Raw genomic sequence first — 26,635 nt, forward strand, 5'->3', positions numbered from 1 at the left:
TAAATACTGACAATGTTCTTTAATTGACAGGTCCTTTTAAAAGGTAACACTACACAATATGTCATGTATTTTATCTTATATATGAGCCGTGGTGTGTGATTAGGGACCTTAATTTGGGACATAATTCTTTCAAATGAAATAATCTTTGTTAGAAATGATAAAAACAATAGAAAGTTAAATATGAAATAATCATTTTGAAGTCTTTTGGGTGGAACGGTTACACTGCACCATTTCTGCAGAAACTTAGTAACATATTCATACCATGTGTCAATATTAACTGCAAACAAATGGCAAAATTGATATAATTCAAATGTGAGGGGTTTTTTTTTTCGATCAAATACTTGAATATTTGATTATCAAAAGAATTGGCATCTTCAACATTGTTAAGAAAAACAAATCTTGTTAGTTACCTTGGAATGTTTTGAGAGCAAAAATTCACTAGGTCACTGTGATTTGAGCAAATTTGCACACCTTTATTGGAAGGCAAGACAACCCTTTGGTGTGAAGACGGATTCATAATTGGCATGGTAATTAAAATGTAGCAAAAATCATATGGCCAATTGCTGTACAATTACGTTTGCAATAGATGGTCATACTTGTAAATACTTTTACCAATTTTACAGATATGATCTGATAGGTCAAGTCTATTACATGATGTTGAATCCATAGAACATTTATATTGGGAGTGTTATGAAACATAACCAACAGTTAAGGAACAAATTAGATAGTTTTATTACCTTAACAGCAATGAATATAGTAATGGGTTAAAGTGAGACTTTATTTGGAATAGTATGAAATGACATGCACAGTTATATTTGCAATGTTTAGCTTGAAAATAGATGGTGAAAATACAACTCATGCTTACACCAAAATTAGCAAGCTTTTGAAAGGAAAATAGAAAAAAACAGTAGCTAAAAAGAGTCAGAGTTCTTCTTATGGGCAGCTATTGCTATTTAAAGAAACACCAATTAAACCTGAATGGTGTTATCATCATCTGCTTTACTGAATAGCAGCTGCAAATTGATGTCTGTGTCCCTTCCAGGGAAGAGTCCACTGTAATCAATTTCTCTGTAATGGAATTGGAAAAATCTTCTCACAAAACCTATGCATATTTCTGTATTTAGTATAACTTCATGTTATAATTGCCGAAGCTGAATGCTTATTTGCCTTGAAGGTATTTCTGTTAATTTCTCATATATGTATAATCAAGCGATATAAGTAAAAAAGTGAGGTACACTTTCTGGTTGACCACCTGTAGGGAATCATTAAGCAATTACTGACTGTCCGTGTCGCCCATTTATCTGTCCTTTTAAATATCTGGTCTTAGTATTGTATTTATAAGGAAACTTAATGTTTATTGTGTTTATAAGCCATCATTTCAAACTCATACAAATAATAGCTTTATATAATAACTAAGGCGTAATTATGACAGTTTTCTTGCTGGTATATTTCAGTGTGTGGTGTGAACTGCCATAAGAAGTGTGAGCGTTTTATGCCGAACCTGTGCGGGGTGAACCAAAAGTTGTTCGCTGAGGTTCTCCAACAGGTGAAGAAGACCGGCGATGAAAGACGAGCCTCAGTCTCCCCAGACAAATCTGCTCCTGGAGCTGTGAGTGTGGGAACAAAGAGTTCCTTCTATTTGTTTCATTTGCAGCGAATTGATATACTGTGAAAATCATAGATATTCAGGAGACATTAATTTTAGTGGATTATGTGGGTTGGCTTATCCACAAATTCAAGAGCCCAACGAAATGTTGACCGTTATTTCTGAAATCATACTGTCTATGCAAAATGGTTTACATGAATATACATGGTTGGTCATTCAATTTGTATGACTAATGTACCATTCATTGTTTGTATTACTATTAATATGTTTTATATTACATGTTCTTTAACCCCAACCTTGATAAATTAAAGTCAATTTTTAGTACATGCATTCAGTTTTTGGCATCACATTGCAGGAACATTAAAACAAGTTGTTTATCAACCTCCTGTGCGGCACATGTAAAATGAGCTCATTCTGTGTTTGAGAGCCACCACCTGATTTTGTTTCTTTCATCAAATCAAATATTTAAATGATTATTTCTGAGCTGCATATGTACTAAAAGCACAGATAATGAGTGAACGTTAAATACTTATTTGTTGAACGGAATAAATATTTAACTAATATGAGCTTAACATTACATGAATAATTATCAACAAAGAATACAATACTAAGCACTATGGACATAAGAACAGTACATGGCACATTTACAGCACATGTTGTCACACTAGTTGTTTCTCTTCCTGTATCCAGCTGCTGGTATTTTTTATTCAAAATCAAACACCATAACTGTGTTTACAAGGATAGCAAAAATATTTAATTGACGTTAAATGGCTTTCCTTTTATATCCTTGATGTTGGTAAATATTTATTTATGACCCATTTATAACTGATCAAGCCACAATTGGCATTGCTCTCTTTATAGTAAGTGTCAGAAAGTGTGACATAGATGATACATAGCAAGAGCTCGGTGCGTGATGATTTTTCTGACGATTTAGGATCGCAGTTTTGATTATTATACCCCCACAAACGAAATTTGAGGGGGTATATAGGAGTGAGCTTGTCGGTCGGCCTGTCGGACGGGCTGTCTGTCGGTCGGTCGGTCAGTCTGTCGGTTTTCATGGTTTCCGGACGATAACTCATGAAAAGCTAGACAGTTTTGAAATTTTTTGGTACACAGGTGTAACATCAGAAGATACAGGTCAAGTTCGATATTGGGCCTGGTTGGGCCAAGGTCAAGGTCAATGTTACTCAAAATAGAATAACGGTTTCCGGACGATAACTCATGAAAGGCTTGACAGATTTGAAAATTTTTTGGTACACAGGTGTAACATCAGAAGATACAGGTCAAGTTCGATATTGGGCTTGGTGGGGCCAAGGTCAAGGTCACTGTTACTAAAAATAGAAAAACGGTTTCCGGACGATAACTCATGAAAGGCTTGACAGATTTGAAAATTTTTTGGTACACAGGTGTAACATCAGAAGATACAGGTCAAGTTCGATATTGGGGCTGGTGGGGCCAAGGTCAAGGTCACTGTTACTAAAAATAGATAAACATTTTCTGGAAGATAACTCATGAAAGGCTAAACGGATTTGAACAATTTTTTGGTAAACAGGTGTAACATCAGAAGATACAGGTCAAGTTCGATATTGGGGCTTGTGGGGCCAAGGTCAAGGTCACTGTTACTAAAAAAAGAAAAACGGTTTCTGGACGATAATTCATGAAAGGCTAAACGGATTTGAACAATTTTTGGTACACAGGTGTAACATCAGAAGATACAGATCAAGTTCGATATTGGGGCTGGTGGGGTCAAGGTCACTGTTACTAAAAATAGAAAAATGGTTTCCGGACGATAACTCATGAAAGGCTTTACAGATTTGAACATTTTTTGGTACACAGGTGTAACATCAGAAGATACAGGTCAAGTTCGATATTGGGGCTGGTGGGGCCAAGGTCAAGGTCACTGTTACTAAAAATAGAAAAATGGTTTCTGCTTCATAACTTTAATTGGGCATGAGATATTGTGATGAAACTTGCTGTATAGGCAGCCTCTGTGAAGACAATGCTTGTGATTGAAAATGGGGCCAGTGGAGTAAAGGTTTTTGTGCACTGTTACGAAAATAGAAAAACGGTTTCCGGACAAACAATACATGCATGATAAAAGAAGATGCAGTGTGCAGTAACCTTGGAGTTATGGCCTCTTTTCAAAGGAATGGTTTGCCATTCCTGTGTCCAGGCGGCATTTTGGGGTATTCGTCACTCCTGTGACAGCTCTAGTTTGTAGTTGTTTTCCAAAAAAGTTGAAATCCACAAACTTAAGTAACCATGAAATTGTCTTTTTTCCGGAAAACCATGAAATGACTTCACAGTAGTCACTATGTTATACAAGGTTATCAGGCTATTGTAACATTGAGATCATTGCTCATTCATTGTGTATTCAGAATTATATTCCCCATCATACCAGTTCTACCCGGTACTTCTTATTGGACTTCATTTGCAGACATTAAAATTAAGTCTGGTGTGATTGCATGTGTGGATTGCAGATTACAAAGTTAGATGAGGACCTTCATAGGCCCAACTAGATTTTGTTTTTGTGTCATGTATTCGGTCGTCAGTGTTTCTACCTTGCATTGTCTCTCATATGGCATGTATTTCAGCCCAAAGAGTTTGATGATGACTCAGATGATGAGGGATACGAGCAAGTCTGGGACAAAGAGAACCGTGACCGCCCTCCACCACCCCCACCCAAGAAGAAATACAACCCAGACCAGTTCAACATGCTCAAGGTCCTCGGCAAGGGAAGCTTCGGAAAGGTAAGTGCCATAAATATAGAAGTAAGTTATTTGCTAGTGTATTTGAAGAATGAGAGCAAATGTGATTGTCTAGAGTATGCGTTCCATTCTTGTGTTTCGAAAAGGGATTGCTTCTCAGTTATTTCAAGTTTTAAAGTGACACTTTTATTCAAAATCAATACATACACATGCATAACAAACATAAATTTTGAGTGATAAACCTTCCAACTTCTTACTAAATAATGCACTTATGGAAAATATTAATAACTGATAACAATATTAAAACCGTGTTTTTAATAGCTGAAATGCAAAAATATTAGATATTTGGTGAATGCAAATAGATTTACTGTGATCTACTATCGTCACATAACGTAGAAAAAACGTGTTTTCTGCACATTTATTTCAAATTAATCGGTATTCTTTATAAGAACCGATGTTTTTGACATTTGTTCATCATTTTGGTATATTAAAACAATTGTATTAAATGTGTTAAATCTTACTTGGGAGTAATAGTTCATCTTTGATTTGATATTTACTTTGTCATTTACTTCAACATAGAATTTAAATGTTTTATATTAAATGGACAACTTAACAAGAACATAGATAAGACAACATTGAAAACACCCTTTATAAATGTTTTGTATGTAAGGTTGCCTTTAACAAATTGTGTTGTGTTCCAGGTGTTGTTAGCAGAGCTGAAGGGGACAAACACATTCTATGCAGTAAAGGTGTTGAAGAAGGATGTGGTACTGGAGGATGACGATGTCGAGTGTACGATGATTGAGAAACGGGTGCTAGCCCTCGGAGTTAAGCACCCCTACCTGACACATCTACACAGTACCTTCCAGACTGCAGTATGCAACAGTGTTCACTTTCATTAGCATGTCTGCAAATGATTGAGCATAGATTGAAAACTTTTCTTACTAATTTACTTCTTTCAACAAGAATCTTAGATTTGCCCAACATGTTTTGTTGAACAAACAAGAGAAAAGAATCGACTTTCTTGATTTAATTTTAAAGACTTGCACAGCTCTTAATGGCAAATATTTCCAGTTGCGCTCAAGAGAAAGGGTGTGTCAAGGTTGACTTAGTCTAATATTGCAAACATTAATAAGTCATTTTACAGACACATGAACAATGCATATATTATATCAATGTTGAAGTTTATCTATATGATGTGGTCATATTTCAGAGTCACATGTACTTTGTAATGGAGTATCTGAACGGCGGTGATTTGATGTTCCATATACAGCTGTCTGGCAAGTTTGACATGCCTAGAGCTCAGTAAGTCACACAAACTTCTCATTTTCATTTTATAGATTTAATCAATTTAACTGTTATGTTAAGTAAGTGTCATATGTAATATTTGTGATTTTATGCCTAACAGTTTTTTTCCCCCGCCGAATCAAAGGTTTCGGGAGGGGGATATTGTTTTGGCATTGTCCGTCCTTCAATCCATCCCTCCTTCCGTCCGTCCGTATGTCCGGAACCATATCTTGGTATGCATTTATCAGAAAATGTTCAAACTTTGTCAGAATGTCCCCCGTGATCATATCTTGACCACTTGTAAAAGTGGGTCACATGGTGTCAAAAACTAGGTCACTAGGTCAAATCTTAGAAAATTCATTGGAACAAATTAGAGGCATTATTCATGGTCAAATATTCATGAAACTTTATCAAAATGTTTTCCTTGACAAACTCTTGGATGTATTTAAAACTGGGTCACTTATGATCGAAAATTAGGTCACTAGGTCATATCTTAGAAAAATCATTCAAATATATAGAAACTATTACAAATGTTACTCTATATACAAAACTTTTATTTCAAATAATTCCAAACAAACTCAAACTTATATGCAACGTTCATAACGGTCCATTTCCCTGCAGCCATATTACATGTTAATATAGAAATTCCACCTACTTTTCATTTCCAATCCATGAACTTTGCCTAATCAGGCGGGGGATATCAATTTAACAAATTTGCTTGTTTCCATAACAATCAGTTGATATGCAAAGGCCAAATTAAAATATCTTATCAGTTCTCACACTGCTGTGATTTATTGATCCTGTATCATGCTAGTTACATGTGGTGATTGCTGCTTTTTAAACACTGCATTTAAGGCCTAAAAAAACATTGTTTGGTTATGGTGACATCCTTTTCAAAAATAGGTAATGTAGGTAGGCTTTTTTTATTTTTTATTAGGTTTATATAAGAATGTCATTTTCATCATAGCAGAATGGTGTTAAAGTTATCTTCTGTATAAGCATTTAAGGTTTTAAACTTCATATTTTTTTAGTTTTTCATTTTATTTTATTTTTAAACTGACTATAAAAACGGTAGGGTCGGCGCCTATTCCGTAGGTAGGGTCGGGTTACCCGAACCAAATTTATTATTTTTTTAGGCCTAATTTAAATGTTTACAAAATTTATTGATAAAAGAGATATTTCAAGAACAAACTGTATCTCTCAAAGGAACCATTTCAAACACAGTAGCTTAAATTTGTATCATGAATAATTCATTTATGATTAGTTTCCTGAGATGGAATTCTGGGAAGTATTTAAAGTGCCATTCATTTAAATATGTAATTAATTAATGCTATAGAATACTTTTCTGACCTGTATTGCATCTCATTTAATGAATAAACATGCATCCGTCGAAGAAGGCATGTTTACTTAACAAACTTGACATGATACAGTTCATCAGAAGAGTTCTATGTTAACATATCAAGGCACTCCATTTCTTATGAGATACGTTGCTGTGTGACACATGAAAATATAACTTTCTGTGTTAAATGTCGTAACTGAACTTGACTGTGTTATGTGTATTAAAGATAATGATATTTGCTTGGAAATTTAATATGAAAAATGTCTAGCTATAGTCTGATCATTATTCATTTTGCAGATTTTATGCAGCAGAAATCTTACTGGGGCTACAATTTCTACATTCAAATGGCATTGTATACAGGTAACCATAGCAAGTTTAAGTTGAAGTATTCTTTTAAACTAAGGTCAAAATATCTCATTTTTAGCTCTTTTTTCGAATAAACTTGCCATAAAGTTTCACCATGATGAGACGGCCTGTCATTCGCAAGACCAAGGTCTTTACCTCAAAGATCAAGGTCACACTTAGAGGTTAAATGTCAAAATGAGTACTTTTGATAGCACGGGTCTAGACTGAGATGTTTCCGGCCTGTATCTTTACCATGAATTAAAGGTTTTAAAAAAACTTGCCATGGAGATTCACTGTGCTGAGGCGTGATTTGGCAGGTACAGGTATTGTTCAACTCCAATTTATTCTGTGTTGCAATTGCATAGAAGAGCACTACATCTCTGTCAATGGCTCCTTCAATGGTCTTGACATGTGGCCATTTGGCGTCTAGTTTTTACGGAGCAATTAAATCAGGACCCTCAACATTTTCTTATTTGAGTGATAAAGGGCCATTTTGACTGACTATTATATTTTGAATACTTGACTCCCTTAAGAACGAAATTAGTATATATCTTTGCCAATGATTCACTTTCATTCTTAAGTTTCTATTTAATTCTGCAGAAACAAGGCAGTTGAACTGACGCTTTCAGTGAAATAACATCATATGAGTTTAAAGTAGGCTTTCTTTCCTAGTACAAGTAAAAATGGCATTTATACAATCACCAGTCTTTAAATGCCAGACAAACATGCATTATTTGCTGCATTTTTAGAAGATGCGTGGGTGTCGTAAGTATCTAACTAGACGATTTGAAGCTAAAGGTTAAACTAAACTTGAAGCGTTCGCTACATATTTAATATTTCTCACAAATATCTATCAAAGATATTTTCTAGTCGAGGTTAAGATTTTAACCTTGGAGTACTTTCAGAATGTCTGTTTAATTTCTTTACAACTTGTCGAGACATGGTCATAGCATAAGTGTCATTGACTGTGTAAAATTATAAATGTTCACCATTACTCAAAAAATGGTTGTATTTATGGACGCTGATACTAATATTGCTTAAATATTATGACCTTGACCATGTGAAATATTAGACTTATATATTTGGGTCTACAAGCTGTGTTCTGAGTTTGTGCCTTGTTCAGTTTTTACTTGGCGTTCCACAAATTGAAATCAGGAATTGTGAGATCTACTTTTTAACTTAACATATGGTGTTATGCCATTTAAAATGGTGCGAACTAAAAGACAACTTTATTTAATAAACTTGTAAGATTTAATGCTCTGATCTGCTTTTTGCCCTACTTTCTGTGTGTACATTACCATTTGTGTCAAAACTATTTCCCCACACAATATATCAAAACACAACTTTCAGTAATTTTATTATGACTGTCATTATGTACAATAGGGTATGGTTTTACCTTATATGCATGATGTCAGCAGGTGCCCTAAAATTGCACACGTAGGAATGCTTTTCATTGGATTTAACTCGCTTTTTTTCAGTTTACAGTTAAGATTGACATTATTCATGTCAAAGAATTGAAAAATAGACCAACAAATAGACCTCTGTGTGTCTATGCGGGTTTAATAGGACATTTGCTGTCATAGCAAAAATAAAGAAATTAAAAGTTATTTAATCTTTTCGTCTCTCATTCATAAAAGTGATGTTGTTGAATTAAAACGTATCTAAATAAACTATTTGAAGGGTTAACTCCAGTAATTTAACATTTTAAAGGCTTTGTTTACCACTAAACAAACAACCATTTTCTCTTTTTCAGAGACCTGAAGCTGGACAATGTTTTGCTAGATAAGGAAGGTCACATCAAGATTGCTGACTTTGGTATGTGTAAGGAGGGAATATACGGGGAGCAACGTGCCAGCACCTTCTGTGGAACACCAGACTACATCGCACCAGAGGTAAACTGGCTGCAAGAAAAATATTACTCATTAAATCAGCGCAATCGCAAAACTTCACTGGTTGGCTTGCACTAAACTATAGATATCCCGATATCCATTTATCACAGGCGTCAGCATATCATTAAACTTGACCTTTGAATTATAAGCCACGAAAGGCAGGAGTTCATGTAGTTTGTATGATATGTCACATGTTGGTACTAAGCATTGCTCTGCAATTAAAGAATGTTGGAGTGCTAGCTCAGCTTAACACTGCAACTGGGTCTTGGTATAATCCTGCTGTAGATTTGAAAGTTTACAAAATCTGATCATTTGTTGATTTTAATGTTGTTCACCTTTCATATTAATCATTAAGAAAGATGCAGTCTTCAAATTGCTTGCAATTATTAACATTATCACTTTATATGTAGGCTTTATGAGGTGTTCACACCAACATGTGAAAAATAGTATTCATATCACAACATGTATCTCACCTTTCATTAGATCCTGAAAGGTCAAAAGTACACATCATCAGTAGACTGGTGGTCGTTTGGTGTACTTCTGTATGAGATGATGATTGGTCAGTCGCCCTTCCACGGTGACGACGAAGATGATCTCTTCCACTCGATCCTCAACGACACGCCCCACTACCCACGATGGCTACCAAAGGAGGCTGGCTCCATACTCAGCCTGGTAACAGAGAACAATTGTATTGATATGAAACACTACCATGCAGGTTTCTAATGGTATTTAAGACATTTAAACATGTATGGTCTAAGTTAAGATACATGCAAAGAAATATGCAAACACCAATATGACATTGCATATTGAAAAATTATGCATGCATCTTTACAAGAACTACATACATACGATGAGTAGCACCTTCAGCTGTGTGACAAAGTTGACTGTTCTCCACTAATCTCATTATTCCTTTCAAATATTTGAACTTGCTGGAAACAGAATTACCTTTGTCAGTACTTTGAAATGGTTCCTTAAAACATGTATTGGACTTTATTTTTCAACAAGTGATATCTAAATTGGTTATTTTAAGCTACAGTCTTTGCATTCTATTCTGCTTTGTAAAGGAGTTCATCGGTAATTAAACACCAATTAAGTTGTACCGAGAACATTATGTCCATCTTTCAGCTCTTTGAGAGGAACCCTGCAGATCGACTTGGGATGTCGACATGCCCAGCGGGACCGATCCGGGCCGTCCCATACTTCCGTCAGGCAGATTGGGACAGACTGGAGAGACGGCAGATAGAGCCACCCTTCAAACCAAAAGTTGTAAGTTTGGCTGTGGTGGAATGAATGACATGTCTTCGTTGTTGAAAATTAATGTTGCTGTTCTTGTTAATTGTGAAACAATAATTATGTTGTGAAAGATTGACATTTGAGCTTAATGAAGGGAGACAGGCATGAAATAATGTAGCCATATAGGTGTCTCTCATCCAAGAGGCTGTTTTGAATACCTACCAGTGGGTTTCTAATGGTCTCTCAGAATTGAGCACCAGTTCTGGTTCCAACCTAGGAAATGAACAAGATTGGATGGAATCAGGGTATAAACAAATAAAGGGAAACAACGATGAAAAGAGTTACAGTTATTCATTGTAGAATACCCTCTAGTTACTATATGCTATATAGTTCTCCTTTAACTTCCTTTATTATTCATCTTTTAGAAATCGGACAGTGATATATCCAACTTTGACACTGACTTCACGATGGAGCGCGTGACCCTCACCCCGCCGGATAAGGACCTCCTAAAGACAATGAACCAGCGACTGTTCCAGGGATTCAGCTTTACCAGTGCTGCTGCATTGTGATAGCACTGTTGATTTAGTCTTCATCATAATGTATTAACAACTATAAATGGAATGCACAAGTCAGGGCATTCTTAAGAAACATTTAGTTATGTATACACATTAAATAAGTATGACAGTGTTATTGACATAATTCGTTCCAGAATTATTGAATATGGCAATGAATGAAATAAATTTGAGATAATGAAATATTTGATATGTTTGAAAAACTTAAGTCAGATGCTTTAAGTCTTACTAATTTATACAATTGTCTTCAGTATCTACTATTCTCAGCGATTTCAAATGTATTTTTTTCTTTTTTTATTTAACTAAGGTTGAAGTGGTTTGATTTGAAATCAATTTATAACTAATTAATCCTTAATCTCTCTGTGATCTCAAATGCCAAAATCCAAAATATTGCATTATTCTCCTGTGGAAACCTCATTATATGCGCAAGCACATTTGTGCTTGTGGGCCCTTTTTGTACTTAAGTTTAGGGACGAGAACTTAAACAAACAGTTACCAAAACAGTCTCATTCAGGGATCTGTAGTCGAAATGCTAGCTTTTTTTATCTATAGCGAAATATAGTGCCTCAAAACTAACTCATATGTAAATGTAGGCTGACTTTTACAGATATAATTTCAAAGGTTTCTGGCAGCTAGGGATTAAAATATTTTAGATGTATTTACCAGCATTGCCTTTTTATCCGTGGTTGTCATAGTGTTTGATAGTATAGGAAAAAAGACTGTAGGAATAGAGACTGTAGGAATAGAGACTGTGTGTGTGTGTTGCAGAAAGTAAAGCTTATGTGGAAGAAATACTCTTGTATGCTTACTGAAAAGTAGAATTTCTTCATCATCAGCATTATTTGTAATCTTGTTGAGTTACTATTCTTATCATAGATGTATCATAATTAATCCTAACAATGATATATTCCGTGTTATATTGGTAATGAATAATTCATATTGAAATGCATATATTATTTTTAACTGGACAATCATAATGGATTTGTCTCATGGAACATTTTACAGATCAGTTTATTAAGTAACAAAAACACTAACATTTCTAACAAACAAATAAGACAATGTTGACCAGAATTCAATCACTTGTAGTTGATGTTTATATGAGCAGAAACACATTAAATGCCAAAGAATGATTGTCACATTAATGTTAAATTGTCATTTCAGTTATGTTAAATGGTCATCACAGAACTGTTAAATGGTCATCACAGAACTGTTAAATGGTCATCACAGAACTGTTAAATGGTCATCACAGTACTGTTAAATTGTCATCACAGAACTGTTAAAAGGTAGAACTGTTAAATGGTCACCACAGTAATGTTAAATGGTCATCACAGAACTGTTAAATGATCATCACAGAACTGTTAAATGGTCATCACAGAACTGTTAAATGGTCATCACAGAACTGTTAAATGATCATCACAGAACTGTTAAATGGTCATCACAGAACTGTTAAATGGTCATCACAGAACTGTTAAATGATCATCACAGAACTGTTAATTGGTCATCACAGAACTGTTAAATGATCATCACAGAACTGTTAATTGGTCATCACTGTACTGATAAATGTTCAACACAGTTACTCGAAATGGTCAACACAGAACTGTTAAATGGTCATCACAGTAACTCTCAATGGTCATCACAGTAACTCTCAATGGTCATCACAGTAACTCTCAATGGTCATCACAGTAACTCTAAATGGTCATCATAGTAACTCGAAATGGTCATCATAGTAACTCGAAATGGTCATCACAGTAACTCTCAATGGTCATCACAGTAACTCTCAATGGTCATCACAGTAACTCTAAATGGTCATCACAGTAACTCAATGGTCATTGCAGAACTGTTAAATGGTCATCACATAATTTTTAAATGGTCATCACAGTACTGTTAAATGGTCAACATAGTAACTTTAAATGGACATCACAGTTACTTAAAATGAACATCACAGTTACTGTAAATGGACATGACCGGAATTTTAAATCCTATTCAGAATACCTTAATACTAGCATCAAAGTTTGTCTCTTTTTTTCAATTATTATCAAGTACATATTGAAGGATGTCCACAGCTCAGTTCTAAAAGTTGTTTGCTCATACATCGTATGTATGTGTTGACCTTACATTGACATCATTCATTTATTTGTGTGTTAATCTTGCATTTATATGTTTTTTACCTATTATATGTGTATGTGTTATGACAATACATTTACATGTGTTTACCTTACTTTATTACATGTGTATGTATGTTGATATTACAAGTTTCTGTGTTTTTACCTTACTTCATGTGTATGTGTGTATTAGTCTTACAAGTATATGTGTGTTCACATTACTACATGTTTATGTGTGTATTAGTCTTAAAAGTATATGAGTGTTCACATACATCGTGTGTATGTGTGTATTAGTCTTACAAGTATATGTGTGTTCACATTACTTCATGTGTATGTGTGTATTAGTCTTACAAGTATATGTGTGTTCACATTACTTCATGTGTATGTGTGTATTAGTCTTACAAGTATATGTGTGTTCACATTACTTCATGTGTATGTGTGTATTAGTCTTACAAGTATATGTGTGTTCACATTACTTCATGTGTATGTGTGTATTAGTCTTACAAGTATATGTGTGTTCTCATTACTACATGTGTGATGGATGAATGTTGATTTCTCTGCTCAGCCCATAGTGTTACTATGGTGTTATATTTCTGTTAATATATGAAGTATAGTTGTTTTTGGCCGAGGCCGAGCTCATGCCAACTGTGTGATAATAGTGGACATAGCTAGTATAATTCCATCATACCCTTCATTGTTTCACCTAGGTTGGGAAAGAGTCCATGGCATGGTATTATGTAGTGTACATGGCCTAACTTGACTATCCTTTTAACGATTTCTGATAAAAATCGTGATTTCGCATGACCATTTATATTGAACAATGGTCATGTGTTTATTTTCAGGCAGCTGCTTTTTTTAGATAAAGATTTCAAAAAGATCTTTTATTTTTATTTTTTTCAATGAAATCTTAAGGTGAAATCAACTAGGTGAAGTAATGAATGGTACATTAAAATTATTACTCATATTTTTAAGTGTAAGTTATTGAATTGTAGTACACTTTATATATATATATTAAGTGCATTGTATTTTCTATTTAATCAGAATTTTTATAATTGTCATGACAAAAAAGGAATGCATAATACTATTTAAATTTGTTAAACTTTGTTAGTATGTAACTATTTGAGTATTAGATGTAATCGGCTGATTGTTGAATGAGCTATTTTGTTTTATTTTCATCAATGTAGATATTGAGTTTATGTTAGGACTGTTTCTGGAAAAAAATGTAGTGGGGAGGGGTTGGGGGCGGTAGTGGTTTGATAAGGTTTATACCACTTCCCTTCCATCATTACTAGAATAGGGCCAACACCCCCTCCGCCACAGCTAGAACAGCGTGGACCATGACCACAATGTAATAGAATTCAGTAAATTATAAAATGTTTATGCTGATGTCAGGCACTTCTTTAAGGCCCCTCCTGAGATTTGTTAGACAATTTCATATGCAAAGCTTCTTGTATATTTTATGCTCAGGCAAGTTAAAAAAACACATTTAATGTTTCAGCAAATACAGGTTACAAGGGATATTCATATTCTCTTCAAGCTCTTTAGTTTTGTACCAAGCGGCAGGGACCATTTAATCCTACTCCCAGCCTGCAGCTAGAAACATTACTTTTGATTTCAGTGTACAATTTTGACACCTATTTGCTGTATGTCGTAAAATATTGGCAAAAATATTCAGGTAATTCTGCTAATGAGCCGCCATTTCTAATGATCTTTGTAATTAATTGGTTAAAGAGCACCATGACATATAGTTATATCCATTTTAAGAATTAAATTGAATTAAATTTAAATTAAAATTCTCCAGCTGTATGTGAATGGTTGGCCTTTAAGCTCCTCAACCAACACATTAGAATATGACAATCAGAAAAAAACAAACACCCCCCAACAATTTTAACTTGTATAATGCACCCCGCCTAGACAATAGGAACTCCTTTAACACTGCTCGCCAAGGTCCGCCCCCCATTACCTTTTTCTCTGAAACAGCCTGTAAATAATAGTAACATCAAATTTGACATTTTGTATTCATTGCAAAAACAAAAGACAAAGGCCTATCTACAATTTGAACATAGTACTTCTTATACTAAAGCAGAAAGAGTTTTTAGAATTATAATTCTTTCGTGTTGTTTCATTGGTCTTTTGGTTTTGGTTCAAAATGTGCCTCAAACTCTATTATGGGTTAAACACAAGTCTATTTTATTATTTATATCCATTTAACACCCTGCATGTACATTGAATTACAAGTGTTAAGGGATTATTACATGGTATATTTACGGTAGGGCATGTTACATGTTGTATTTAATTTTAACATGGTGTATTTACCTTAAGGTATGATCACATGGTGTATTTAGCTTCAGGCAGGATAAGCATGGTGTATTTACCTGAAGGTATGATTACATGATGTATTTAACTGAAGGCATGATTACATGGCATATTAACCTTTAGGTATGATTACATGGTGTATTTACATCGAGGTATGATAACATGGTATATTTACCTTGAGGTGTGATTACATGGTGAATTTACCCAAAGGATTAGTATGGTGTTTTTAGCTTAAGGTGTGATTACATGAGGCATGAATGTATTTGTTAGATGTTGTTTGCTTATCTTTTAATACTTTCTTACTTTTATAGTAATTTACACTTGCATACACATTCAAATGTTGTGAAATTAGGTGATGGCAGTTTGTACTCATTCTAAAGCTCAATATCTTGTATAAAAGATCACAGCCTTAGCAAAAAGTGTACATTTCATTGATGCTGATAATTGTAATATGGTATTGATCATAGTTCTTGTTTAATTGAATTAACTATATATTCTGCATTCCTTTCAATCAGAACATTAGGATGTCAGTTTGTTTAAAAGCAAGTAGATAGACTTAATATTGTATAATTGAAGAAATACTGGTGGCAATGCAAGGTCATGTTGACGCTTAAGCATTTATATATAGATATAAACTTTGTTATGTTATGTTATATGCTATCTAATTGGTAAATATATATTATTTGCCAAAACAATTACCAACAAGTTGTCCACCATAATAGAAAGAAAAATAGTTTTGCCACTCTCATTTGATTCACTGTAAGGGTACTGGGGCGGTGGGTGGGGGGTCAGAATTACTATCACTCTATTTCTGTTCTCAGGATTCCATTGCTAACAAGTATGACACTGTAGAGCCATAAGCAGATTCTTATACGAGTAGAAACTCTGACTTAAACAATTTGCAAAACCTTCCCCCTGTAGTGGCTGTTGATAGTGTTTCCTCTCTGATTGTTTCAGTATTACATGCCATACCAGTAATTGTGCACTTTGTTTGATATATCAAACTATTACAGAAAACTGTTTCTTTCCTGAAACTTTGTACAATAGTGTTTTCATTTTGCATGAAATATGTTTTTCATCAAATCATTTATATAAGTATTCATTCATGCATGAGGTATTGTTTCATTTAAGCAGTCATTAAAATTAGACTTAAATGCACAAGCCCAAAATTTGTTTGGCTTGAAAATTGTTCAACAAGCTTTGCTATATACAGTAAATCCAGAATTGGTGCAAGCCCGAAAAGCATGTTACCGGTGAAGGGCTTAAGGCTTGTGCTAATTTCAAGCACTGTTTTAGGTACCCAAAAAAAGCTACTGATCACTAACTTGAATGAATATGCGTATGAACTGTTTTTAACAATTGAACTTGCCTGTACCATAACATATAAATCTGCATCTATCTGCCAATGTTATACCTGCTTAGGTGTACCCAAAATTACCGTGATCTCGGGTTGCAGTTTTATGCTATCACCAGAGATGAGATGCAGTATTTATTCTTTTTTAACGAATATTTTATTTCAAAATTATAAAGAATATTCATGTATAAAATTATCAAAGGAGGAAAATTTCTTGCTAAAATCATGAAACATATATTTTTTTATATTTACATATGATGGGGATTATGTGAAATTATTTATAGACTGTTTGACTGTGCAGCTAAATGAAATCGTACAGTTGAATCATGCATTCCTCTGATTTTGTTTAAAGTTAATCATTTTAATTTTTAATTATCATGGAACATCAGAAATCTGTTATACGCAATTGAGCGTGATATTAAAATTTGTCACATTTGATATAACAGAATATGTAGTGATGACTATATGTTATTTATAATAAAAAAAATAAGTCACATGAGTTATGATAATACTACCTTTTAGTCTATCCAGAACTTACACATATTATTAAATGAACTGCAATATTTGCATTGTATATTGTTCTTTTATCGTAGATCAGATTATTTTTTACCTATTTTGATGTAACTTTGTTATATATTTGTCTTGTTACAACATTATAAACATGTTGATCATTTAAATAAATATATCGTTATATTTTCTCCTTTGTGTAGAAAACTTTTTATAGCGTAATTCTTGTGATACACACTTTTGTCATTGGTCGGAGACTATACCTACATTGCATACTGAGAGAGGAAAAGTTTTATCTTTTAAAGGTGTTTTAAAATGATTTTATATAATACTTATTCTGGTGCATCCTGTTATCACTTTTTGTAATTTTAACCACGTTATAGAAATGGGATGTTGTTACAGTTGGCTTGTAAGCACATTTACTTTGAAAGGATTTGTTTTTTGCACAGTATGCAATGATTATGGTAAAAAGATTTATGCTCCTTAACAATATGTTAAATATATTTCTTTTGTAGTGATGATAATTGTTTGATATAACATAAAAATTCCTATTAAACATCCAGAATATGCTACTGATTTGTGTTCAATATGGCTCCTTGTCAGTAATTGACTTAATTAAGATTGTTATCCAACTTTAAGATAGACATAATATGTCATATTTTATAGCCACTCTTATCACTGTTGACTTCCTGTCACATATTGAGCAGATATCTCCAGACTTGCACACACTGTAGATGTGTTGATGAGAGGACAATAACCTTGACACCAGATGTACCACCAGTGATCAGATATCCACGCTGGGTGACATCTTGTTTCCCTTTGGAGACTACACTATAGGGGCTTTCACAATTTCCAAAAGCAGCATTTACATAGAATTCACCCATGCTTAGCATGGTTAATCTTATTACTCATGATGCCCTCCTCCCCCTCCTCACCCCCGTCCCCTCCCCAAAAATCATGTTATGTTTCTCAAGGAGGATATGGTTAAATTGAGTTACTAAATAAAAAAGACGTTATTAAATATAAGATGAATAAATATATCAATAAGTTAAAAAAAGTGAACTCAATTTACCTAAACACCCAACTATCATTTATGAGAGGTTATGCAAGGGTCACAGCTCCTGTAATCCCAATTACTCTTGCATGACAAATATTCACTTGGACGTCTCACACTTATACGGTGTACTAAAAGATAATACAAAACTGTTATGTAAATAAAAAATCTTTGAAAAGGCTTGAAATCTACATTTAATTAACCATTGTTTATAAAGTCTGGTGAAATAGGAGTTCCTTGAGCAGTGAATGATGCTGGTCTGATAATGGAATGATCTTTTTTATTTATTTTTTTGAAAAGTGTAGACAAATGTTGAAAAAACACACAAAATATGGTGGTAAAGTCAAATTATCAAATTCAATCTAGTTGCTAACCATTCCCGATTTGAATTTCGCGCATCTGATAATTTAGGGGTTAATTCCCTTAGGCACGCCACTGGCGGGAATTTCTGTGCCACCGATTGGCTCATTTTAAGATACCACGTGATCCGTTGATTATAGAGAGCATCAAGCGAAAAGGCGGCCAGACGACCTACATAGCACAAAGAAGGAAAAAGTGTTTTAGTGTTTACATCAGGAAAAACTTAAAAATGGGTATGTTTTATTATCAGTATTTATTCATTAACATAAAATGTACGTGACTGTAGGTAAGAGATAAAAAATAATGTTGTTTTCTACGCGGAATTGAAATAAATTTATTCAACGCTGCAGCGGTGCCATTTTGTTTAGAGAAAAGAAGCCATTGAAAATAGAGGAACTAAAAGTTGAGCTGTTTATGCTGTTAGGCTGATTGATTCGATCAGAAAATTATCGCATATGATTAATGGCATGGTTATTATTAAAAATTATGTTGAAACAAGTCCAATTGACTCGTTTCTTTGTGACAAATCGGTTGAAATTTACTGCTTTATGAGCCGGGCGAAGACGAGTTATCTTTTCTTTCCTTTGTCCTGTAGTGGAGCGGGCTAAGAACGACAATTTCTATTGAAATCGTTTGAATTATTAATTTGTTATTTTTGTAGATATACGTTGTTTTGTGTTTGAAAAAGTGTTTCTTTCGTATTTAAATTACATTATACATCCAAATGATATCGGATTCAGTTGAAAATTTAATAGATTTAAAAAAGAAAGCTCAATCTGATCATTAATACTTCGATTTTCATTACAGTTTAAGTCTTACGGAAAGCACAAGGACAAAAGTAGAACATTTTGTGTTTTCTTAGGCTAAATATACAATGAATAGTATATGTTTTATCTATAAGAACACTTAAAAAGTAGTTTGCTTCTGCACCTCTGTGAATGAATGAATGCTGGATGTAATTCTTTTAATTTTAATCAGTGGTCGAATTTAACACAAACCTGTATTTTAAGTAATGGATTTGTCCTTCTTACTCATTAAAGTAGCAGATGGCAGGTATTGGTATTTTGCAACCTGACAAGAATATGACGCTCGAGTCATAATTAATAAACTTGTTAAATATCAATCTCTTCCAGGTCGACCAAGAGTAGATGGCAAACCAGGAGGAAAGAAGGTTAAAGATCCAAACAAGCCAAAGAGATCAACATCTGCATACTTCTATTACCTTGCATTCTGCAGAGAAGAGGCAAAGAAAGCTGGGAGGTCAATTTCAAAGGTACAAATTTTTTTGGAGATTGCATATGAGAGCCTGTCAATTTGGAATTTTCTGAAGCTGAAAATCTAATTAATTTTACCTGTGACAACATTATGAATATTAATGGATGCAAGTCGTTAAATATATAAAGCATAAAGTAGCTATGATGTAATCTACAACATACGGAAGGTTGATCCGTAGCATTACAACTTGTTAAACTGTTATTGTTTTTCAACTTTAAACTTTGTGTCGGTTTGTGTTGAGTAATATAATGGAGCTTGTATTTTTGTCAATTACTTACTATGACCATTGCATTACAGATTGCAGAATTCACAAAAGAATGCTCTGAAAAATGGCGAAACATGAATGGCACTGCCAAAACCAGGTTTGATGAACAGGCTGCTGCTGACAAGAAACGATATGACAGAGAGGTTAGCTTTTTTAATTTTAAACAAGGTTGCGAGATGTCCACCCAATGGTGGGCTTCATGGTCAGCTGCAATTCTGTTTATTTTAAAAAAATTAAAAAAGAATCTGCTAGTAGCAATTACTCTTTGTTTATGGCTCCCCTAAGTACAAGAACCACATAAACCAAAACATACCTTAAAAGTTTCTTCTTCCCTTGCCAGCTTTAGCAAAGTTGTAACAGCATGGGATATTCAATTTTGTTATCACTGTATTTTTAGATGAGTGTCTACACAGGAGGAAAGAGCTCCAGGACCAAGGATCCCAATGCACCAAAGAAGCCCATGACTGGCTACTTCCTTTTCTTGCAAGATTTCAGGGAACGACACAGAGGAAAAGATATCCCTAACAAAGATTTATTAAAAATGGGTAAGTCTTCTGGTCATGCCTTTTTTTACTCAACTGCATTGATGGAACAACCAACCAATTGTTGAATGAAAATCATTGATTTTAATAAGATTCCAATACTTTATTTTAAATGTTGATTATTGATGATTTTTTTCTGTTGACTTAAATTATGTTCAGATATTTTGGTTTTCATTATTAAAAGGTTCATACTAGAAAACAGTGAAGTTTTGAATGGTGCCACTAAGTTAAATATTCTTGCAAAACTCTGAAATGAAAGAGCTCTTGTTTTTCATTTCTTATTCCCACTAAGTTAAACATGATATGACACATTTCAGCTGGAGAAGAATGGCGCGAGCTTGACGATTCACAGAAAATGCCCTACGAGAAACGCAGTCAAGGAGAACAGAAGAAATATGAAGTTGCAATGGCTGCATATAGGGTTAGTAGCCCTGTAAAATGTTAATTATTCTAATATAATTCACTCTGTTTTTGATGAGGCTTTGAAAGACACTGAAGTAAATTACTTGAAACAGAGTCATTTATAAAGATATGGCTTGGCATTTGTTCATTTTTTAGACTATAAAGATAGAAGATGCTATTATAGTTCCATCTGGATTGTGAACAGAATGGCAATGGGTCAAATGCATATACAGATATGCTAAACTGCTGGAATAATGCTAGTTAATTTTTGAGACATACATTTAAAATTTGTTTTACTTTTTCAACTGACTTCAAGCATGCCTATTTATTAAGCATTTTATTTTACAGAGTGGTGCTGCTGCTGCAGCAAATGGCGGTGAGGATGAAGATGATGAGGATGAAGAGGATGATGATGACGAGTAAACCTACAGACACAAGTGTGATTTGCTGTGTGCACCCACCAAAGACTTCTGATATGATACCTCAGAAGTGGTTACTGAATCCAGTCATCGATGCTTGATGAAATTACCAATTTTATGAATATTTTTAAACCCCAAAAATGAACCTGAATTACTTTACAGAATTTGATGACAGTGTAGTCTTAAAATCAATCCAACTAGGTTTCAAACATATAAAAATTGGGAGTGCAGGAACTCTTCGAGAAGCATGACTTGGTGTATTCAATAAAGTAATAAGCACTTGCATGCAGGGCTGATTTACAATACCTCTCAAGTGCGAGTGACACTTACATTTCATGTCTATTCATTGTCATATTCCATATTTCACCATCATTATGACATCATTCATAATTCCATTTTCATTCATTGCCATGGTTTTTAAGATTTGAGAAGCTATTGGTTTACAAGAGTATACTTTGTTTCCTTAAGGCATCTTAGGAAAATAATGTGTCGTCATTGTATTACGATTTAATGGCTTCTTTGTCTAACTACCATGGTCTCATTTCATTTTCATGTACCATTATGTAAAATAACGTCATTTTTATAAAAAAAAATGTGTGAAAATTTATAATTATGTTGAAATTGACTTCATTGTGTTTGTGTAATGAAAACCAGTAGGGCATTTGCCATTTGCACTGTCTTTGGCATTTTTTCTCAGTCATTTAAATCCAGACATCTGCCATTCATGACAGGAGAAATAAAGCTTGCTTCCCTTTGTAGAACTATTATTTTAACAACAGAGATAGAGAAAAAGATCAAAATTTGTGAACATGGAATGTAGCTGAGTTCCAAGTATGACTTGTCTGGCCCTGATGAATGGCAGATTGGGAACACTAAATCAGAAGTGATTTGTAGGATTTTCCATACTTGTACCATGTTGGTTTTCACAAGATCTCAGGGTGGACAAAAGTCATATCTCAATTGCTTTTGACAGGATTTGTTGCCAAAGCAACGTAAAATTGGATGCCCAATGGACACGTTATGTAAGGCAAACTTTTGTTTCTCATTAATCAAATCTACATCTCCGTGTTTTTAGTCTATTAAGATTTTTATGCAATTTCAACTCTTTATTTTACATTAGAACTGTAGTTTTATATCGTGAAGCATTTGTTAATAAACCATATTTAATTTGGGAAAGCCTCGTTGTTTTTGTGATTGAAGTGTAGTCGTCGAGCATGTAAAAAGGTTAAGATCAAGAAACCTGGAGTAAGAACAAATGATCATAATGGATGATCCTAGTGTAAAATTAGGTTTTAAAGAAATTACACATTTTATCACAGCACAGCAGAGCATGTTAATGCATTCAAATTTACAATCACTGCTTTTTAAAAGCACAATCCATACCTAGACTTTAGTTGTGGTTCTGATAATGATTTTTTTCCGAAGGAATTCGTGTAAATTGAGCTTGCAAATTGTACTGAAGTCACAAGGGCTGACCTTGAAAAAAGTTGTATCAAGAAAAGCTTTGCAATAAAGAGGCCTTACAATGAATTTGGTAATGATCAAGTCTCGATTATAATCGCTTCGTCCTGCAAAGACTTGTTTCTTTTGGAAGAATTATGACATAGTCTCAACTCAGTTTACCAAATAGCATCAAAAGTTCGTTTACATCTATTAAAATAACGATATATCATAGAATGAGTTAATGAATGCCTTGGGTCAAGATTCCAAGAGAAATATATTCTGTAGCCAAAAACGATTGTTTTTTTAACAATTACTCGAGTAAATTTTGCTATATACTAGATTTGTTTATGAAATTTTGACCAAGTCTTGTTATTAACATATTCTATGCAGGGATGCCAATTTTCCTTTTCCTCTTGTTTGGCCTCAACTCTCAAATTGTTACCTTTTATCTGAAAGTCAGCAAAAAATGTATTCAAGTGTGATGGGGGATACTCTCGTACCATGGTACTGGTTACTTCTGTTTTACAAAGTAGCGTTGGAATTCCTGTGCATGACATTTTTTTCTCAAAAAGTGTAAAAACCTGCAAGAATTTAATCATTCCACGCTTACTGTGTGGTAAAATGAGTTTAGATTGAGATTGAGATCTGACTTGAGTAAACTTGTGATATATTTGGTCAGGGGAAGCTTCAGGATTGGATGTGTGAGGGGGCGTTACCTTTGCATTGCGAGCTACCTCAAATCCGAAATTTATTAGTTTGTATTACCTTTCCCTGCCACTATAGACATACTAGGTAGTACTCGAGACAACAAAATGTATGTGCAGGCTCATGTATGTATGATGCTAAAGCCTGTAGTAAGCGAGGTAGTGTAAGTCTAATCATATACAGACTACATTTCTGACTTGCATTTATGGTCCAAGGGCACGGCAAGATAATAAAACTTTTATTCGGGAAAACCACTGCAAAGGATCTTGTACAGTTTAGTGCGTTTTAACCTCGGAAATTACCGACAGTAATTGGATAGCGCTCGGCGATCGTATTAACACGGCTATCTTCGGCAAGCTTCGGAATATCTGTTAAATAATCATCTTAACTGTGAATGGTGACAATTTGGCCCACAAATCGTAACAATTCGGCTATCCCCGGCAATCTTCGAGATTATAAGTATTTTCGTCAATTATGTTCGATGATGGTCGAGGTGTTCCGATTGCACACTCGCTTAATGACCGAGAAGTTGCGATTGGCTATTTCACGAAATTTCTGCTTTAAATACCGACAGGTGCCCGTTTGTTTCTAAATATAAATCGTCAAACCATGTGACCATGATCGATACCGCATGTTAGTCATGTGATCACAACAGGAATTCCAATCATTCCACGGGCCAAGTCATGGTTCACTTTATCCACAACACGCTTTGTTAGTGCGGCATTACTGAGACAACATGCAGAATATTGACGATTCTTATTGATTTCTAGGACTGTACCGTGATTGGGACATATGTTGATGTTGTGAGTTTGAACAGCGAAGATACACGCCGTTCTGTTTTGGATTGTTCGTTGTTACATTTACACAGCTCGCTAGCAGACGGACAATGAACGGCATGGAGCCGGGGCTAACGGCACTGGACGTGCTCTCGAGGGCGGCATCCATGGTAGAAACAAACGACAGAGAAGGTGAGTGGTGGTGGCCTTTTAATGAGCTTTAAACTCCTGATTTGATAGATTATACTTAAACGACACCGCGTTCTTTGTGTTTGTGACGTCACGAACTAATTGACAATGTCACCTAAACAATGTACATGTGTTAGAGAAATAAGAGAAAGCACCAACAGACAGTAACTTCGTATGGTTCTCTATGCGATGGCATGACAAAAAAACAGTATCCATCTATACACTGTCCGAATATCTGGTCTTAATATGTTTTTAAGTTAACCCCTTGTTTCGCATACTTCACATTCCATTAAGAAAACAATGTTTAAATAATACCTTATTTAGTGATTCAACTTTATTGACATACCAAGCATTTTTTTTTATAAATGATCTTAATTGTGGGGAGCCATGTAATTGAGTCTGCAATTTGATTTTAATTGAATTTTAATAATGGTAGTTTATATTGGTATATATTAAAAGGTTTAACTGGTAAATGGGTGGCATTTCAGCTATGACAGGCATGCAGTCAAGTAGCCACCTGCATTAAAGCGTTTTATTAGTCGCTTTGATAAACTTCAATAGCTAGAGCTGCTGTTCATGTTTGATGTCAAAAATGGAATTCAAAATATCTTGAAAACATGATTTTCAGTTTTAAGTGATGAGTCACTTCAGCACATAATGCTTTATTATACCTCGGGTTAGTTTTCTTAGGTGAATAACTTTTCTGTACTTATAACTTAAAAAAGAAATTGCATTATTTACCTTATTTTGTATTCCTGTTTATGGTAGCTAAGTTTATTTATAAAGGAATTAAAATCAAAATGGTGAAACTCATGCATAACATACTATTAAATTAATTTTTTTAGCAGATAATGAATTATAACATTTTTTGTTGTTGTAATCAATCAATTACAATTTTAATTTAGTATAAAAAGAAGTTTATAACTTTTGTGCATTAAGTTAAAAATTATTAAATTATTTTTGAAACAACCACTTAAACTTTAACATAGATATATCTTTTAGTTTCGCCATTATAAGGACCCCATTGGAAATAAGTTGAAAAACTTTAATGGGTTATCCTGTGTTATATATTTGTCACATTGAATTAAATATTTGTTAACGCACGTATGTATCCAAAGCATTCTAATGATGTTGTGCTTTAGTATAGATACCATCACTAATACTTTGTTAATCAGTCTGTGTTATAAATTTATGAGATATTTGGTTTGTTACTATGACATATATATGCACAAATAAATCTATCTATCTATCCATTTTGCAGAGAATTTAACATGGATAGATTTATTTCTGCCATACTTGGAGAGAATAAATCATTTACAGCCTATTTACAACATAAATACATACATGATGAATATATTCCAAATTTAGAGCATCAACATTCAGTAAACATACCTACAACATTTATATATCTTGGTATATTTAATACTAATGCATTAACAATGATCAAGATAAAGTTTGGTTGGTCTGTTAATATACAGTTTTCAAGCGACAGTGACTTGATCATGTATTAATGGACAGAAAGATGTATTGATTGGTTTTGAAAATTGAAACATTTAATTAGGTTGCCTTAAATGAAAAAAAGTAAATAAAATATTGTTAAAGGGGAAAAAAAAACAGCACCATTTACCAATCATGTATACAAAACAATAAGGTTGTCAATGAAAATTAAGACATTTCATAACCTAAAATAATTGCAAAAAATCTCAACATGCAACAATTGCCAATAATTGTTGTGCAAATTGATTAAACATTAATGACACAAAAATTTACTGTCTGTGTACTCTGTTCATTATGGAATTATTTCCTCTTGTCAGTATATAAGTATTAAGACTCCATATGCAATGCATATATGTGTTGGACAAGTGGATTCTTCCTAAAAGGTCTTATAAAGTGGGTCTTTGCCATGTATGCAAAGTGATATCATTGATGGGAATTTCTTAATGCTAC

General features: G+C 33.9%; 3 protein-coding genes across 8 annotated transcripts in view; all 3 read left to right on the forward strand.

Annotated features, from left to right (window-relative positions):
* The window catches only part of LOC128216734 (protein kinase C delta type-like), a 55,604-nt gene extending 37,777 nt beyond the window's left edge, over window positions 1-17,827 (forward strand). For all 6 annotated transcript variants that reach the window (XM_052923391.1, XM_052923387.1, XM_052923390.1 and 3 more), the window contains 9 exons: window positions 1,455-1,609; window positions 4,201-4,356; window positions 5,016-5,189; window positions 5,528-5,619; window positions 7,238-7,300; window positions 9,039-9,177; window positions 9,658-9,846; window positions 10,300-10,440; window positions 10,833-17,827. In XM_052923391.1, the coding sequence (XP_052779351.1) occupies window positions 1,455-1,609; window positions 4,201-4,356; window positions 5,016-5,189; window positions 5,528-5,619; window positions 7,238-7,300; window positions 9,039-9,177; window positions 9,658-9,846; window positions 10,300-10,440; window positions 10,833-10,976 (1,253 nt within the window). In that variant the 3' untranslated portion in view covers window positions 10,977-17,827. The remainder of the gene's footprint in view (window positions 1-1,454; window positions 1,610-4,200; window positions 4,357-5,015; window positions 5,190-5,527; window positions 5,620-7,237; window positions 7,301-9,038; window positions 9,178-9,657; window positions 9,847-10,299; window positions 10,441-10,832) is intronic.
* A 940-nt stretch (window positions 17,828-18,767) lies between these two features.
* Window positions 18,768-22,751, forward strand: LOC128215798 (high mobility group protein B3-like). Its single transcript, XM_052922400.1, has 6 exons — window positions 18,768-18,905; window positions 19,806-19,945; window positions 20,245-20,355; window positions 20,610-20,757; window positions 21,072-21,175; window positions 21,505-22,751. Exons 1-6 carry the CDS (start codon window positions 18,902-18,904, stop codon window positions 21,577-21,579), a joined length of 582 nt encoding a protein of 193 aa, XP_052778360.1. The 5' UTR covers window positions 18,768-18,901; the 3' UTR covers window positions 21,580-22,751.
* Window positions 22,752-24,370: 1,619 nt separating this feature from the next.
* LOC128217260 (transcription cofactor vestigial-like protein 4) overlaps window positions 24,371-26,635 on the forward strand; it is a 37,360-nt gene continuing 35,095 nt past the window's right edge. The window contains exon 1 of the mRNA XM_052924285.1: window positions 24,371-24,691. Coding sequence (XP_052780245.1) covers window positions 24,610-24,691 — 82 coding nt within the window. The 5' untranslated portion in view covers window positions 24,371-24,609. The remainder of the gene's footprint in view (window positions 24,692-26,635) is intronic.

This window comes from Mya arenaria, chromosome 14 (genome assembly GCF_026914265.1).
Source record: "Mya arenaria isolate MELC-2E11 chromosome 14, ASM2691426v1".
Lineage (NCBI taxonomy): Eukaryota > Metazoa > Mollusca > Bivalvia > Myida > Myidae > Mya > Mya arenaria.

Bases quoted from the DNA above. Each gene is read 5' to 3' on its own strand.
- LOC128215798 (XM_052922400.1), top strand. The intron at 19,946-20,244 runs GTACAAATTTTT...ATTGCATTACAG, and splicing joins CTGGGAGGTCAATTTCAAAG to ATTGCAGAATTCACAAAAGA. The intron at 20,758-21,071 runs GTAAGTCTTCTG...GACACATTTCAG, and splicing joins CAAAGATTTATTAAAAATGG to CTGGAGAAGAATGGCGCGAG.